The sequence below is a fragment of the Sabethes cyaneus genome, chromosome 3 (genome assembly GCF_943734655.1).
Source record: "Sabethes cyaneus chromosome 3, idSabCyanKW18_F2, whole genome shotgun sequence".
NCBI lineage: Eukaryota > Metazoa > Arthropoda > Insecta > Diptera > Culicidae > Sabethes > Sabethes cyaneus.
Genome location: NC_071355.1, coordinates 189,656,795 through 189,672,312, shown reverse-complemented (window position 1 = coordinate 189,672,312; position 15,518 = coordinate 189,656,795). Strand labels below are relative to the sequence as shown.

At 40.3% G+C, this 15,518-nt stretch overlaps 2 protein-coding genes across 2 annotated transcripts; one reads left to right on the top strand and one right to left on the bottom strand.

Annotated features, from left to right (window-relative positions):
• Positions 1-520: 520 nt before the first annotated feature.
• Positions 521-1,497, bottom strand: LOC128743568 (uncharacterized). Its single transcript, XM_053840169.1, has one exon. It carries the CDS (start codon positions 1,485-1,487, stop codon positions 630-632), a length of 858 nt encoding a protein of 285 aa, XP_053696144.1. The 5' UTR covers positions 1,488-1,497; the 3' UTR covers positions 521-629.
• Positions 1,498-5,504: 4,007 nt separating this feature from the next.
• Positions 5,505-15,518, top strand: LOC128742634 (uncharacterized). The gene is made up of 2 exons (XM_053839054.1): positions 5,505-5,596; positions 5,670-15,518. The coding sequence occupies exon 2, from the start codon at positions 5,769-5,771 to the stop codon at positions 15,279-15,281; it is 9,513 nt and encodes a 3,170-aa protein (XP_053695029.1). The 5' UTR covers positions 5,505-5,596; positions 5,670-5,768; the 3' UTR covers positions 15,282-15,518.

The following is a 15,518-nucleotide window of genomic DNA, read 5'->3' as shown; positions in this document are numbered from 1 at the left end:
AAAGGTCTTTGGCTGAGCAGTGCAATATATGTGTTAATAATAACTTAACTTCCGAAAGTTATGAAAAATGCTAATGTTGGTAGAAGTTAAAGTTCTGTATATTTGATTCTAAAAAAATCAGCCAAAGCTTTTTGAAATCTTTTTTATAGAAAATTTGTTGAAGTCTATGGAAAAGACGTGATTATGGATAAGCGATTCGAAGAAGACGGAGGCAGTCTTCGATCCTTAGGCTTCTGCAAAAAAGAAATTATCAAAACTGAATTTTTCAAAAATTGCTAAAATTATAATTTAATTTAAAAAATACGCATACTTTCGATCATGGTCCAGCTCTTATTTGCAAGTTTGTTGCATTTAACAAAAAAAACTAAATTTTAAAGTTGATCTTCGACTCTGAAATATATTTAGAAATGTCTTGAGAAACATTTTTTTCTTATGGCACGCTGAAAAGTTGTGGCATCTTCAGTTGATTTTTCTTTCCTGCGTGATTCGAAACACCGACTCAAATCGATACTAGGTATTTATTTGTATTCAAAAGTATAATTTTATTTGTGGTTCATATTTTCCAATTAATTTTAGTGAGTGATGGGTATCACACTGATCAGTATAAAAAAACTTCATCTTCCTTTAAATCACACACTACTTTTGAACAAAGTTAGTAGTCTGGCTGCTCGTTCCGAATGTTCATCCTCTGCTGTCGTAAGGGCCATAATGTGTATAAGCAGCCGTCGACCTCCCGATCCGTTGAGCTGATTGTTTTTCTGCATAAAACCGAACAAGATTTCATACCCCTCGATAGGTTCACGGTACAAATCTATAGCCTCCAAAAAGTCCATTACCAAATCAGCATTCGCTGGGTCGTTCTCATAAACTTCGGAAATAATTTTTCGATATGAAAGTTTATCCAGATTGCTGAAATTTTTCATTGCTTCCTCGATTCGACCAGCCCGTATGTTAGCAATGCAAAGCAAAACTAGCGCATCCTTGGTTTTAGTTTGTTCCATTTCGAGTAATCTTACATTATCATCAAGCTGCGATTTGAATTGGTGCATATTGTTGCGCAGACTGTCCACTTCACCTCGATAACTATCTTCAACTTCTCGTTTAAGATTGTCTATTCGTTGCAAAAGACGATGTATATCCGTTTGATAGCGTGATTTGGCTCCTTCAAACTGTGCTTTATTCATTGTATTTAGATCAATTGATTTAAAGGTTTTTATCACTCCCTGAACTGTAGCACGAAATTCGGTTAACTTTCTTGAACATTTATCCTGGTTAATAGGCTCATCGAATCCTGATCGGGTATCAAGTTGGGCATTTGCAACTGTTTCATTTAGATGCTTGGTAATATTTATCAGTTCTTCAATTTCTTGGTGTGAAACCGTGCAAGCTTCCGGACGAGTGAAGTGTTGACGTTTTATTCTAGCGATCGGGGTACAAATTGAGGCAATAACATTTAGGGACACGAAAAGGACCACGTACGTGTACATTTTATTACTATCAATATGAAACTAGCGACTGAAGTCTGAGCGACTAAGAATCTCTTGTATTTGCTTATCATCTTAATGATAGGTTAAAAAGTGAATCCCATACAAGTTATTTTTCATTTTGCGAAAACTAATACAGCTTCCCTATATTTCACTTGTGTTGAGGTTAAAGTGATCTTTAGAACGGCTCAAAATGTAGAATCTTCAGCGTTACGGCACGATTGATAGTTGGGGAAACATCAAATAAAAAAGTCAAATTTAGGGTAGAAGACCTATTTTCAGCCTATTAAGCGTTTGCTTCTAATTCTTCACTCTAATTAAGCTCTAGTGAAGGAACAGGTGGTTTTGATGTTCATTTAGTAAATGCAGCAGATGACTTGCGAGATCTACGTAGAAGAAAACTTCCAAGGTTCCAGTTCTTCACTGCTTTTCATAAGTTCGATGTCCTTGAGGACTTTAGAAAGCTGAAGATGTGAAAGGTTGACGAAAAATGCATGAATAGTTATGCAGTTAGCTCATGTGGAAAACGGTGTACCCCATTTGTGTTATCCGGGATGGTCAATGGGCAGATATACCTAAAGAAATGCCTCCAAAAGCGTTTATTTCCACTTCTGAGATCACAAAATCGTTCTACACTTTTCTGGCCGGATTTATTGCCATTGGCACAAGGTCAAGGAGGTCAATTTCGTTCCGACCGATCTCGATCTCCCGATCCCGAATGCTCCGAAACCGCGGTTATCATGAAATTTATTTATTTATTTATTCGAAACATACTGGTTATTTTGTAAAGTACAAACATTTAATCCTATAAATATATCTTAAAAAATAGTACGAAATAGCACCGACTAGAAAAAATAATCACCATCTCTCTCATTTGACGGCTCTTTGTTTTGGTTTTTCACAACAATTAATCCGGATATATTTATAGGATATATCTTAAAAAATAATACGAAATAAAAATAGCACCAACTTGAAAAAATAATCACCGTCTCTCTCATTTGACGGCTCTTTGTTTTGGTTTTTCACAACAATAGAATTTGGGTGTGTTTACTTAGAATCGATCGAAATATCTTACGTTCGAGGAAAAGATTAAAATCTAAGCATAAGTAGTCCAGGAGTGAGGAAACCTCGTTTGACGGGGAATGCCAACAAGCGATAGAGAGGGGAAAATAGCTTGAGAAAACTATCTCAGCTTATCCACCTAGAGCACGGACCTAGAGTATTGACGAGCACGGATTGAGTTGATCACGATCACGAAGGAGGACAGAGATCGTGAGGATTTGGAACAACTACTCCGGGTTAATGACACGCGCAAGTTTTACGAGAAGGTGAACCAAACTCGTAAGGGCTACACACCTAAACCTGACATGTGTAGAGACGAAGGAGGGGATCTACTAATCACAAACGAGTGCGAGGTGGTTGACAGGTGGAAGCAGTTCTTCGATGAATACTTCAACGGCGATATAGCAGGAGACGCAACGGAAGTTAACCTAGGAGCGTCTACAAACGACAACAGCGTGCCGGCTCCCGATCTCGAATAGATCGGGCGAGACCTACGCGAGCGGCGACCTACGGCAGAACTCTACAAAAATAGCCAAGAACCGCTAACAACGGCACTTCACTGGATAATTTCGAGGATTTGGGAGGACGAGTGGCTGGAAGGTGTAGTCTGTCCGATTTACAAAAATGGCGATCGGCAAAATAGCTGTAACTACCGTGGCATTACCGTGGCTGATCAACGCCGCTTACAAGGTGCTCTCTAAGATTCTGTTGCGTCGTCTATCTTCAATAGTAAGAGAATTCGTAGGGCAGTATCAGGCAGGCTTTATGGGGGCCCGTGCTACTACGGATCAAATTTTTACTCTCCGACAAATCCCTCAGAAATGCAACGGGGATGCAACATGCCCACGTATCATATTTTTGTGGATTTCATAGCAGCATACGATACAGTTGAACGCGAGCAGCTACGGCAGATAATGCACGAATACGGTTTTCCGGACAAACTGACGTGGCTGATCGAAGCAAGCCAGGCGCGAGTGATGTGCTGCGTGCGCGTTCGGGGGCACTCTCGAGTCCTTTCGAATCGCGCAGCGGGTTGGGCCAAGTGGATGGACTGTTCTGTATGTTATTCCATATCGCTATTGAAGGTGTGATCCGGCGAACGGGCATCGAAACGAAAGGACCGATCTGCAGCAAGAGTAGCCAACTTCTAGGCTTCGCAGACGACCTCGACATCATTATTAGAAACCTTGGGACGGTAGAGGCAATCTAAAAACGGAGGCTACCTATTATGTGGTAGGCAGAGACTTTAGAGAAAGCAACCTTTGCCTCCCACAGACAGTGACTATTGACGATGATGAACTTGAAATGGTTGATAAACTCGTATATTTGGGATTTCTAGTCACCGTCGACAGCAATATGAGTAAGGAGGTTCAACGACGCATTCAAGTTGGAAATCGAGCCTGCTTTTCCTCCGCAAGATGCTTCGATCAAGGAGCATACGCCGTCGCACGAAGCTGCATGTACAAAACGCCAATCAGACCGGTAGTCCTCTACGGACTTGAGACAGTAACTTTACTTACGAAAGGTGTTGTGGACTACTTTTGGCGGAGTACAAACGGATAGCAGAGTGTGGCGTAGGCGTCTGAAACACCAGTTGCAGGCACTACTGCCGGACGACTGTGCAGTGAAATCCGTTCTCTTCAACAACCCCACCGGCACCAGGAATAGAGGAGTCCAACATGCTAGACGGCGTGTGCCGAGACGCGCAACGAATTGGCGAGTAACGCAGGACAAGGACCGAGTACAGAGGAATTCTTGGTACGGCAAGATCCACCCCGGCTCTCGGCTGGTAAAGTAAGTAAGTAAGAGGTGATGCAGGTCTCTCTAACCCTAACCCTTACTGCAGTCTCACGGGGGCGAGGAGCTGGTATAGTCGGACTTGGCATCCTGCAGGATGCGGCCGATCTTAAACTGGTAACGAGCCCAAAGGTTTTTGTACCAAAAGACGTTAACTTGCCCAACTCGTCCGATTGAGAAGTTTTGGGCCATCCTATGGATGTTCATGAACAAACTGGCTTTAAAGAAACAATGAGTAAAAGTATCAAAAGAAGTCCATCCCACCATTGCCCAAAACCTTATGAGTGTGGTCAAGGGCGTGGTGTAGGGATTCGATTATGGAGTGAATTCTGTAAAATAATGAAGTAGATTATTCCCCCTTATTGAAGTAGATGAAGTGTAGTTTATTCCCCGTAGGTTTAAGGAAACCCCCCTTGTAATGATTTTTAAAGATCATTTTTGTATCTACTTTTTTTTCGAGTGCAGTCTTTATATATAAATAAAACTGTTTTGATGAAACATTGTGCTTAAATTGATTTACAGTACATGTTGCCTATAAAAGATGAAAAAAATTTTTTAGTAAATTTATCAAGGCTTCAAAACTGGTCTGCCGTATGTTGCACGCCTGCGATTCGAGGCGGTAGCTATATATTTAAAAACTTTGCAAGAAACTTTTACTGACTCGACATGAGCTCAAGCCCAACCTACGAAACCATAATTTCAACGTTCTGTCTATGGTTATGAAGGAGTATTAGTTCGAAACATGTAAGCGCTTTTATTAATGATTTTCGTTTTATTTTCAATTGTTGAGTTGATATGAAATGGGGATTTCCCACTGATAATAAATTAAGCTGTGATGGGGCATACGGTGGTAATAGTTCAGTTTAAATGTATTCTTCCTTGAAGCAAGACATTTTCCTTTGTTGTTAAACTATGCTATTATATACTCCTGTTAATTTTCAAACTCTGTTCAAAGATATCAACGCAGAAATAGTTCAAATTGCACACAAAAACATTGTGCTAAATGGTGCAACCGTTCGTGTTTTACTGATTAGAGCGGATCGATCTTTTTTGTGTTTTAAATATGATAGCCGATCGCGAGTTTGGCAATTTTTGTGGAAGGAGATCGATATCTTTATGGTGCAGGATGAAACCAAATACTGTCCATGGTTGATAACTGAGGATGGATTCATTGTGCTCAGAAATGGAATCGGAATTCACGTGTATAAATTGGATGATCGGATTCGATTGAACCGATTGGCATCAGATGGACGGTATCACGACATTTATGGTTGGAATCATCCTGATCAAACTTTATTGTTTGGTTACTTTTATGTGGATTCACAGAAAATTGGAATATTCAGTCGGAATTCAAAGGGGAAAATCAGTTTCGAAGCTGTAATCAAAGAGGAAGCTCTGAAGTTGTCAGCGCTTTCAATTTGGTCAATGGAGTCACAACCTCAATTGCCATCTTATTGGCAACTTGCGGAAACTAGAATTACCTTAGCATATGTGGACAACAGTAATCAACAAGCGTTTATTGTGCGGCATCAGAATGAACTCAAAATCTTTAAATTTGGAAAGGCTCACACTATGGAAACAGTGCTCACGACAAAAGTTACGCCACACTCGGCGCTTGGACATGATCACGTACTTTTCCAGCGAACTCCTTCGAAAATGTACGACATTTTGCACTTCAGCAGTACTGGACTAACAAAATTTAGATACGGTGGACCAAGAGCTGGTTACGTTCCCGCGGCTTATTTAACGAAATTTTCAGCTAGCGAAGGATGGACAGTGGACCACAGCAGTTCTCTAGTCATGCATGATTTTGATCGCGATGGATTTGATGAGTTAGTGTTCATTGGACCTTCAGGACTTAATGCAGTTTCCGTTGGCTCAGACGCCCGTTCCATTGAACATGTTCTAAATAGCCAGGAGTTTAGTGTTGATAATAGACATTTTAAGGCTTTTGCAATCATGGATATTCACGAAGATTTACATTTTATATCAGTCACGGATAGTGCGATAATACGATTTGGAATTCAATTAGTAAGTAACGATCCCGTTAAAAATACGGATGTTTCTGAAGATGAGAATTACGTGGAAGATGCGGTGGATGCAATTTCTTTACTACCATCAGCAACCGGTTTTCTAGCTACTCTTCCCCTGGGCGACCAACTTGATGTTTCGTCCATTTTATATCCCAGAAATCCACTATTGGGAACGCTTGATTTTTCGATCCCAATTATAAAGTTTCAAAACCTTCCGGGCATTCCAATTGCTCAGTCGATTCAGTTCAAAGAATACCGATCTGCGGATGTTTTGGGATCCGGGTGGCATTTGCCGGTCGACTGTATTTGGATTGATCGTAGAGGAAGTGTGTTTTCCATTGATCATAACTATTATCTTATCAAAGATGGAAGTTTATCGGATTTAAAACCTATGCTGCGAAGTGAATCGCCGGATTACGTTTCGTTTACATTGGAAGGCTCTGAGGATGTCGGTATAAAGTTTTTCAAACTTTTGAACAAATGGGAAATTACAACGAAATACGAAACACTTACTTACGGTTCTCTCAACAATGTGGATTGGGTTCAATGGGAACCAGGCTCCGACGATTGGCCACTCACCGCGGGGACGGTTTCTGTTGAAAAAATTAAACCATCCATTTGGTTTCTGTCTATGCGGAAGGATCACAGTGGTAATTTTTTGAAATACGTTTATGAACCAGAGTATGGTTCCCTAGCATCTGGACAGCACTACGTGCAGAAACTGAATTTGTTAAAAATTTCAAATAATCACGGTGATTTCGTGCGTTTTACTTACAGTAAACTGTACAATACGAAACTGATGACCAGATCTCTCGGGAAAACTGCGAATCTGATTCAAGATGTTGAATTTAAATATAAACTGATTCAGTCTACTCCACGTTTAGTTTCCGTAAACCAACTTGGTAGTGCCGTATTACGCTTCAATTATGAGGGTGCCCATGGAGAGTTAACCGAAATTCACTACCCAAATGGACTTGTGTCCAAATTTTCTTACAGTCAGTTTGCTTTTCCTGTTGCATTGGCTTCCAATAGATTCAGCTTCTTTTCGAATGCACTGATTACATATGGACCTAGTTACACAATCATCAGTGGGAAAACCGAATTAGGACAAGTTCGTATAATGGCTAGAGATACTGTTGGTTCGAAGACAACTGAAATGTCGCAATTATCTTTTCCTTATTTGGGAAAAGAAGCAGTTGTAGGTTATGAAGTTCATACGACTGACCATTTCTTTTTCGTGTTGCTAACGCATGAAAACCACAAAGAACTATGTTTGTTCAGAAGACTTTCCCAAGGATGGTCATCAGATTCTACTTACATGAAGCTATCGAAGGGGACTATTCTGATGGTTGGAAAAGCGTTTGTTTTAATCAGAGATAATGCGAGGTTAGCTGTCTTACAGTTAAATGAAAATCGTTGGGATATTAAACCTGTTCTAAATAATCTAGATGACAGTACTCTAGTTAAAGCATTCTCATATGCTTACGTTGTTTATAATGATTCGGAACTACGAATTGGTTTTCAGAACATTGACGGTACCTGGATCAGTAAAATTTTGCCAATAAAAGCCGATATAGTTAGGTCTAGTCTGTCGATTCTAAACAGGTTCGATACAGACAAGGACACGTTAAAAAATCTGGAAAAGTTGTTTACGGGTGCGGTTTTACAAATACACCACAATGCTATCGTTGTCAGAACGTTAACAATGCAGGGAAAACAATTGTACTCGAACTTACATTTGTATGTTATTAATGAAAAATATGACCTTATAAATCAGGAAACAATAACTGTTTTAGTCGAAGATTTGGATAGTTACTTACTGGAACTTCCTCCTGTTCAAAATAACTTCTTTAAAGTTGGCTATAAAGAAGTCAACGGTAAATTCAAAGTGGTCGTTAAAAGTCACACTGGTTCAATTATGGACGAAATTGATAAAATAAAACTTAAGGTGGAAGAGGAAATCAGGCAGCATCCGGGTGTCTCAACTGAAGAAGTGGAAAAATATCGTCGTGAAACTCGTGTCAAATTGGAGGGCGAACTGCAGCAAATCTACCGGAATGTGACAGCCGGAATTCCGTTTGCGATTGATCCGTCCAAATTTTCCGTTTTCGTTAACAGTGATCATATTGTGGCTGTTTCTACGAAAGTAAAATTTAACGGTGTGCGTTGGAGTCAGGAAACAATTCCTCACGCGGAGTTAAGTCTCGCAAATTTTACACTGAAACTTGATGATTCAATGACTTTATCTAAATCCGGGAAAAATGAGACGTATAAGCTCTTCAAACTAGATAAGTTGATGTGGGATTTAGGTACGATCCAGGGCGACGATATTCATCTGTCATACCCTACTTTTATTGGAGTTCAAAAACCGAAGGCAGAAAGTAAGTTGCTTACTTTTGAAAATGGCAAAATTCAGACTTTGCCAAAAGGTGAAGTTCTCAACAAAATCAGCAACTCACTGGTTATTGTGAGTACGACAGAGGACAGCAAATCCGTAATAATGAGATCGGTAAAAGCACTTGTGGATTCCTATCAAGCTGTAATTACAAAACAGGAATTGTTTTACGACGAACATACCGTAAAAACAACTGAATTTGTTTACGATCCGAAACATGCCCGGCTATATTCGGATGGTTTGATGTTCGTTAAATCTAAAATCGTTCCTGGTGGCGAATCAAGTTTAGGTTGGTATGAAGAAGATTTCAATTTGGGTCTCATGAGCAACAGCACTAGGACGGTGTACAACTCACAGGGGATCGCTGTCAAAACGGTGGCCGATTCCACGAAAGTAGAAAGCGAAAAATTCGACGATGAAGACACAAGTTTACGGGATTCCACGGGCGGACGAGAGATAGTGGACTTTCGGCCGTTCCGATTTTCGCACCAGATGGTGTCCTATTATGGTTTTGAACCGTACGAAGTGAATCGCATTGGAGCGGTGGATGGAAAATGGATGTTCGATGGGCAATTTGTTCGACAAGAAGATTCGAATCATTTTCTGCGATTGCCAAAGGGAGCGTCTATTTCCGGTAGATTTAAACCTAAATTAAATGGGTTTTCCTATGTTTTCTCGTGTTGGATTCGAGCAAATCAAACCGCTGTTTTTCCGGATAGTGTGATTTTAACAGTACTGCGAAGTGATGGTAATGTTATTGAATCAATAAACGGAAAGGTCAAACGAAACATTGGTGAATGGAATTACGTAGAAGCACTTTATCAACACAAAGTGAATCCGAATGCGATTAGTTTTCAGTTAGAAATTAAAAATGCCGATAGACATTCACTAGACGTCGACCACGTTAGATTCACACCACTGCAGCTAAATTTCAGTGCAAAAATATTGGATCATAGTGGAAATACTCGGGCTGTTTTGACCAATTCTGGAACGTTACAACAAACTGTACTGGATTTGTTTGGGAATGTTATCGCAAAAGTTTCCGAAACTGGGAACGTCAGTTTTTTCGCATCTGTTTCTAAGAATACGGCACGTCGTAAGAATAAACACCTACTTTCGCGTATTGAAATGCATCCTACGTTGGCGGAAATCGATTTTTTCATTGTGAAAAACAAGTATGTGAAGAGTTTCAAATATCAACCCGACATATTTGGTTTGCGCTTTCTGTTTAGATTCTCTGAAACAGGAAATATTATTTTGAAGATAAAAAGCTTCAGACTTGAACTTTATCAAAACAAAAATCATACCGCTTTTAGGGTGGGCGACAACAAAACGCAAACTATAAGCTCAGAAGGTGAATGCCTTATTTTACTGACAGAATCACATTCTGCGCTTTGGATCGATGGTCATTTAGCGTTTGAAGAGCAATGTCATCCTTCCGAGCAGTCGCGATCAGCTGTTGATATTGAAACAATTAACAACGCATCACTAACAGAGCTGATATTCATGTATGAACCCACAGTGAAAATATTTTACTCAAACAAATTGGGCCTTACCATTCAGGAAATCGTTTTAACCAGCCACGATACAATCAATTGCCGACAGATTGTTTATGACAAAGTCGATCGGCCTGTTTTAAAAACGAAGTGGATCGAAATGAAACGTAATGGTCATATGCTTTTCGATTATAATCCCAATCTCATCACTAACGAGGATCGAATTTTGCAAGATTGGAAGCTAGAGGGTCTTGCCAGTTCGCATAATGTTGATTGTGAGGGTTATCCATACACGTGGGTATCCTACAGGAACGATCCACTGGAAGTAAAATCTGCAGAAGGACTTCCTGGAAAACCGTTTTCAATTACCGGGCAGTACAGCGTAAAATTTGGTTCCAATCCAAACATTGCATTTCTTAAAGTTTTATTTCCTCTGTCGAAGGGTTTCCGTCATAGCTACGAGATAAATTCAGGTGGATCAATAAAAGTCACCGTAACAGACAAGCGGGAAAATAAAGTTGCTGAACTAGTGAAGGTACTGAATTACGATCACCGACTGACTACTTTCGAATATGACGAACAAAATCGACTCCTACGTGTTTTACCTCCAGTTTATCACAGAGAAATGAATACCTTTTCAAAAACAACGATTTTTGAAACGAAAAACTTGACTTCCGTTGAAGAAAATCTACGAAAATTATGGGGAAAACAATACCGATACGACGCAAATGGCCGTTTGATCGAGAAAAGCACTCCCGATTGTGGCAAGGAGGAATACATGTACACACAGGATGGTTTATTAAGATTCGTGATTCGTAGCAATTCTGAATTAGCTGAGCATTATGTTACATACTATACCTATGGATTCGATGGAAATGTAATAGAAAAAGGTTTGATTGATGTTCCAGAAAATCAGCTGAATGAATATTTGGAAAATCACACTCCGCTCCCGAATTCGTCAAACTTCATAGTTTACGATTTGGGTGAAAACGAATTGGTTCCTGCCTATCGGAATCGAGTTCAAAAGTCTAGTAAACGAACCGCTGGAGTAACCGTTTCGGAAGCACTCTTATATAACGCTCAAAATCAATTGACTAACCAAATTTTCATTTCGTCGAATAACTCGCTTTCGATTGACTACAACTATCAAAATGACAAAGTCAGTGAAATTCATTATCCGTTCTTTACTGGTGACGATCAACTGCTGAAAATATCCTATGAATACACCGCGAATGGGAAAATCAAAACGGTGCGTACTGGGAAACACGTAATTGCATCCTTATCGTATACTCCTTTTGATACAGTAAAAGAGGTACACTTCGAACCGAATAGTCGCTACACCTACAAGCGCACCTTCTCCCACAATGCTCCGGGTTTCCTATCGAAAATTACGGATAAATTTTTATCAGAAACTGTCGACTACATAGCCAACAGCTACAGTGGACAATCGTTCGGGGATGGCACTGTTTCAGCAACCACTTTCAACGTTTCGTGGCACGATTTCAGCAACTTGGAATTAGTCAAACTAAAACCAGCTCATTTGACTTCCGCTGAGACGACACTTGAGCAAGCGGAATTATGTTTAAAATCTTTGCAGAAACTTGGCTACGTAGACGGGAAATATCGGCCACTGAAAACATTTTACCCTTCGGCAGAGTTCCAACTGCCTCTGATTTGCGGTGGCGGTTCTAGGGCAAACTTCTTCGCTGCCAAACTGGTCGTCGACGGGTTCCCACCAATCCACGGTCACCGTTATGATTACGAAAATCATCAGCAACTAATAAAAGCTAAATATTTTCAGAGCATCAACGAATCCCAGCAACATCCTCTAACGGAAGCAACTTTTTCGGCTGCGATTAAGGGACTAACAGCGGCCAATTCGCGAGCGATTTGGAGCGCACTAAAAACAGCCGGTTTTATCATAACCGATTGCAGTAACAGTAAGGTTTGTCACGGTCTGCCGGGCAAATCCATCTTTCACTCCAAAATAACGGAGCAAATTAACAGGGCATCTTTGGAGATGTTGCTTGCGAGTGTAATCAAAGCTCGTAAAGAGCTTCGGCAGTCGACATTTTTGGCTACATGTAAAGTTTGGCATCAACACGATCCCGCCAGTCAGGTTCAAATCTGCGAGGCCGTTTGGGCCGAGCTTTTGGCCAACAATTTTGTAGGCAGCAGGTCCGACAAATCCTGCAATGCATTAAATTTGGAATTCAAACAAACGCTTAAGCCTCACACTCGGTACCTTCCAGATGTGGTTCATATCTTGCTTGATAAATTTGCGAGAGTTTTAAGTAATTCCGAGGCGGATGTTCAATCCTATGCCATTGATGCTAATGGTAATCACTTACATTTCTACACCGGATTCAACCGGTACCGGTTGGAATACGTTCCAAATACGAACAAGATCGAGAAAATACATCATCTTGATCTCAAAACCGAAGCCTTGCAAGAGAGAGAATACCTGATGAAACATGATTTTGAAGGAAACGTTGTGAGGGCAACTCACAAAGGCATCAAAAGCATAGTTTATGATCGGTTGCTCAAACGGGCTAAGGAAATAGAATTGACGGATGGTAGAAAATTGTCGTTTCAATACAACGCCCGAGGAGAGCGAATCTTCAAGCAGGTGAAAAACAAAAATGGATCAATTTTAAGTAAAAAATACTATCTACGTGACTTGAAGGGCCGATGTCTGGTTGATCACGAAATAATCTATTCCCCTGATAGTAGAATAAACTACATTCGTGACACTGCCTACATCTTCGTCGAAGATCTGATGGTGGGTTTCATCCGTAATAATCAATTTTATAGTGTATTCACCGATCATGAAGGTTCCATTAGGTTAGTCATCCGTAACGGCGAAGTAGTAGCTGCATACGATTATCTCCCGTACGGGTCTCTGCTTCGAAAGTACCTCAGTGATCCGGAGGGTGACATCACATATCGTTATACAGGCCAAGAATGGGACGAGGAAACAAAGTTGTACAACTTCCATGCACGACTGTACGATCCAGAAATTGGAAGATTCTTTCAAATTGACCCTAAAGAACAATACTCCAGTCCGTACATTTATGCTGGAAATTCTCCGATCTCTCTAGTCGATCCAGATGGGGAGTTTGCCTTTCTAATCCCTGTAGCGCTGGCTATAGTTGGAGCGTATCTGGGTGCTTCTGCCGCAAACAACTCATTTAATCCAACTAAGTGGAAACTTGCGCCCACCCTTTATGGAGCCTTTCTGGGCGCTGTCGTTGGTGCTATAGCACCAGCGGGAATCAGTGCGTCTTTTACTTTTCTTACGACCACAGTGGGCCTTTCTGGAGCTCTGGCGGGCGGCGTAATAGCCACTACATCCGTGACTTTTGCATACATTAGTACGGCGTCCGCCAATAAAAACTGGAATCCGATTGAGTGGGATTGGGCGAGTCCAGGCACATGGAATTCTCTTTTTTCAGGTAGTCTTAGTGGTGCAACACTAATCAGTGGCATTGGTAAGGTCCACGCGGTTACTGTGACTCTTAGTGGAACAGCAAAAATAGCTTTCATTTCAGCCACAGTAGTGAGCACCGTCGGTGTTGCACTCTACTCTGGGGCCGAGGCAAATAATGGCACTTTCAAATTTTGGGAGTGGAAGTGGAGTAGTCCCGAGACGATCTGGACAGTTATTGCGGGTGCCAGTTTCGGAATGTCCATGGCCGCTGATTTACGCAATCTACAAACAGATATACGCAACAAAATTACTGAAGCGAAAAAATTAGTCCAGGTCCTTGAATCCGGAAACAAACAAGCAATTCTATCTGAAGTAAAAACATTTGCTCTCGGTTCGGTTGAACTAGCCAACCGCATTAACGCTAAACTAAAATTCCTGGCGAAGCGAGTGCGTACATACAAAGGCTTCGCATTAGTTGCAGCGGCTTCTCCGAAAGGAACTGATTGGATAGACGGTGTCGAAGAGGTGTTGTTTGAAATATCAAAATTTGAATCCGCGCTACAAACGCTGGGCAAACAATTTCTACAACCCAAAGAACCTGTTGACAGCGGTGAAAGGCTTCGTAGAAAACGTAACATTGAATGCTGTCAGTTACAAACTGTCGATCATTGGTTTATGTCCGATAACGCAAATAGTTTAAAGTCAGGAGTTTCTTCTTATTTTTCACTGAAAAATTTGTTCCGAAAAGTTGCAAATATCTTAAAATATTTTTCCAAACCCAAAAGCACAGAAAACACTTCATCTGAGTTAGTTTCTCAGGGAAAGAAGCAAAATAAAGATCGCAACTACATCTTGAACAATTGCTACAAGCTGCAATCACCCAATGAAACATACTCTATCCATTGTTTCGGCTGGAATGCACGATATGAAATCTATCCTAATTTATCGGCAAACAAGCTTCTTGTTGATGAGGATTCCTTCAGTCGTTGTATGCCCATTAATTACAATGACAAGCCTTCGGTTGTATGTGATGGTGTAAAAAGCTCTTTACTTTTCATTCCGAATGACAGGGGAAACGTACTGGATTCTATCAACGGATTGCTTTTGTTAGTACAGATTGCTCCTGCAGCCGTGTCCCGTATCAAACGCAGCTTCCACTCAATGCTTGGTATGTTTTCAAATAAAACAAATAAAGTACAACAAGGCGAACCGAACAGAAATCAAATTAGTATATTAAAGCAAAAATTGGACCATTTTAGTGTAAAGTTTGACGCGTTCAAATCCGATTCAAGATACTACTTTATGTACAACATTTGGTACGATCTAAACGAAGATGTAGAAAAGTATTCAAAAAATATAAATCAGGGTGATTTTAATGAGTTGCTTTCTCGAACAGAAGCATTGTTGGAAGAATTGAGAGAAACTATAATAGTTTCCAGTTTAAGTAATAATCAGATCGCTCTTGACTTCTTAGCAAATAAGCACATTGAAAGGGCTTACTCAGCTAAAATGTTTAGCAATGCTACTGCAGCCTTAAATGTTGAATGTAATCTACAGAATTTATTAATTAAACTTGAAATGTAAACTAAGCTTTGGTCCAACTTGTTGTATGGTAATAATAAAAAATATCTGCCTGGTTTTTTTATTTATTAATATAATCTCTGCTATCAAGCATTAATTACAGTTATCGTACAGCTTAACTAACCTCATCAAGAAAAAAATCTCTGCGCAAATTTCTTGTAGATCAGTTGACGTCGGTTGTCAGAGTTGAGGAGCTCAATCATACTTTAAGTTTTCTACCATTTTTTAATTCAATATATG

Excerpts from the sequence above, each read along its gene's own strand:
- LOC128742634 (XM_053839054.1), top strand. The coding sequence starts at position 5,769 with ATGGAGTCACAACCTCAATTGCCATCTTATTGGCAACTTGCGGAAACT.
- LOC128743568 (XM_053840169.1), bottom strand. The coding sequence starts at position 1,487 with ATGTACACGTACGTGGTCCTTTTCGTGTCCCTAAATGTTATTGCCTCA.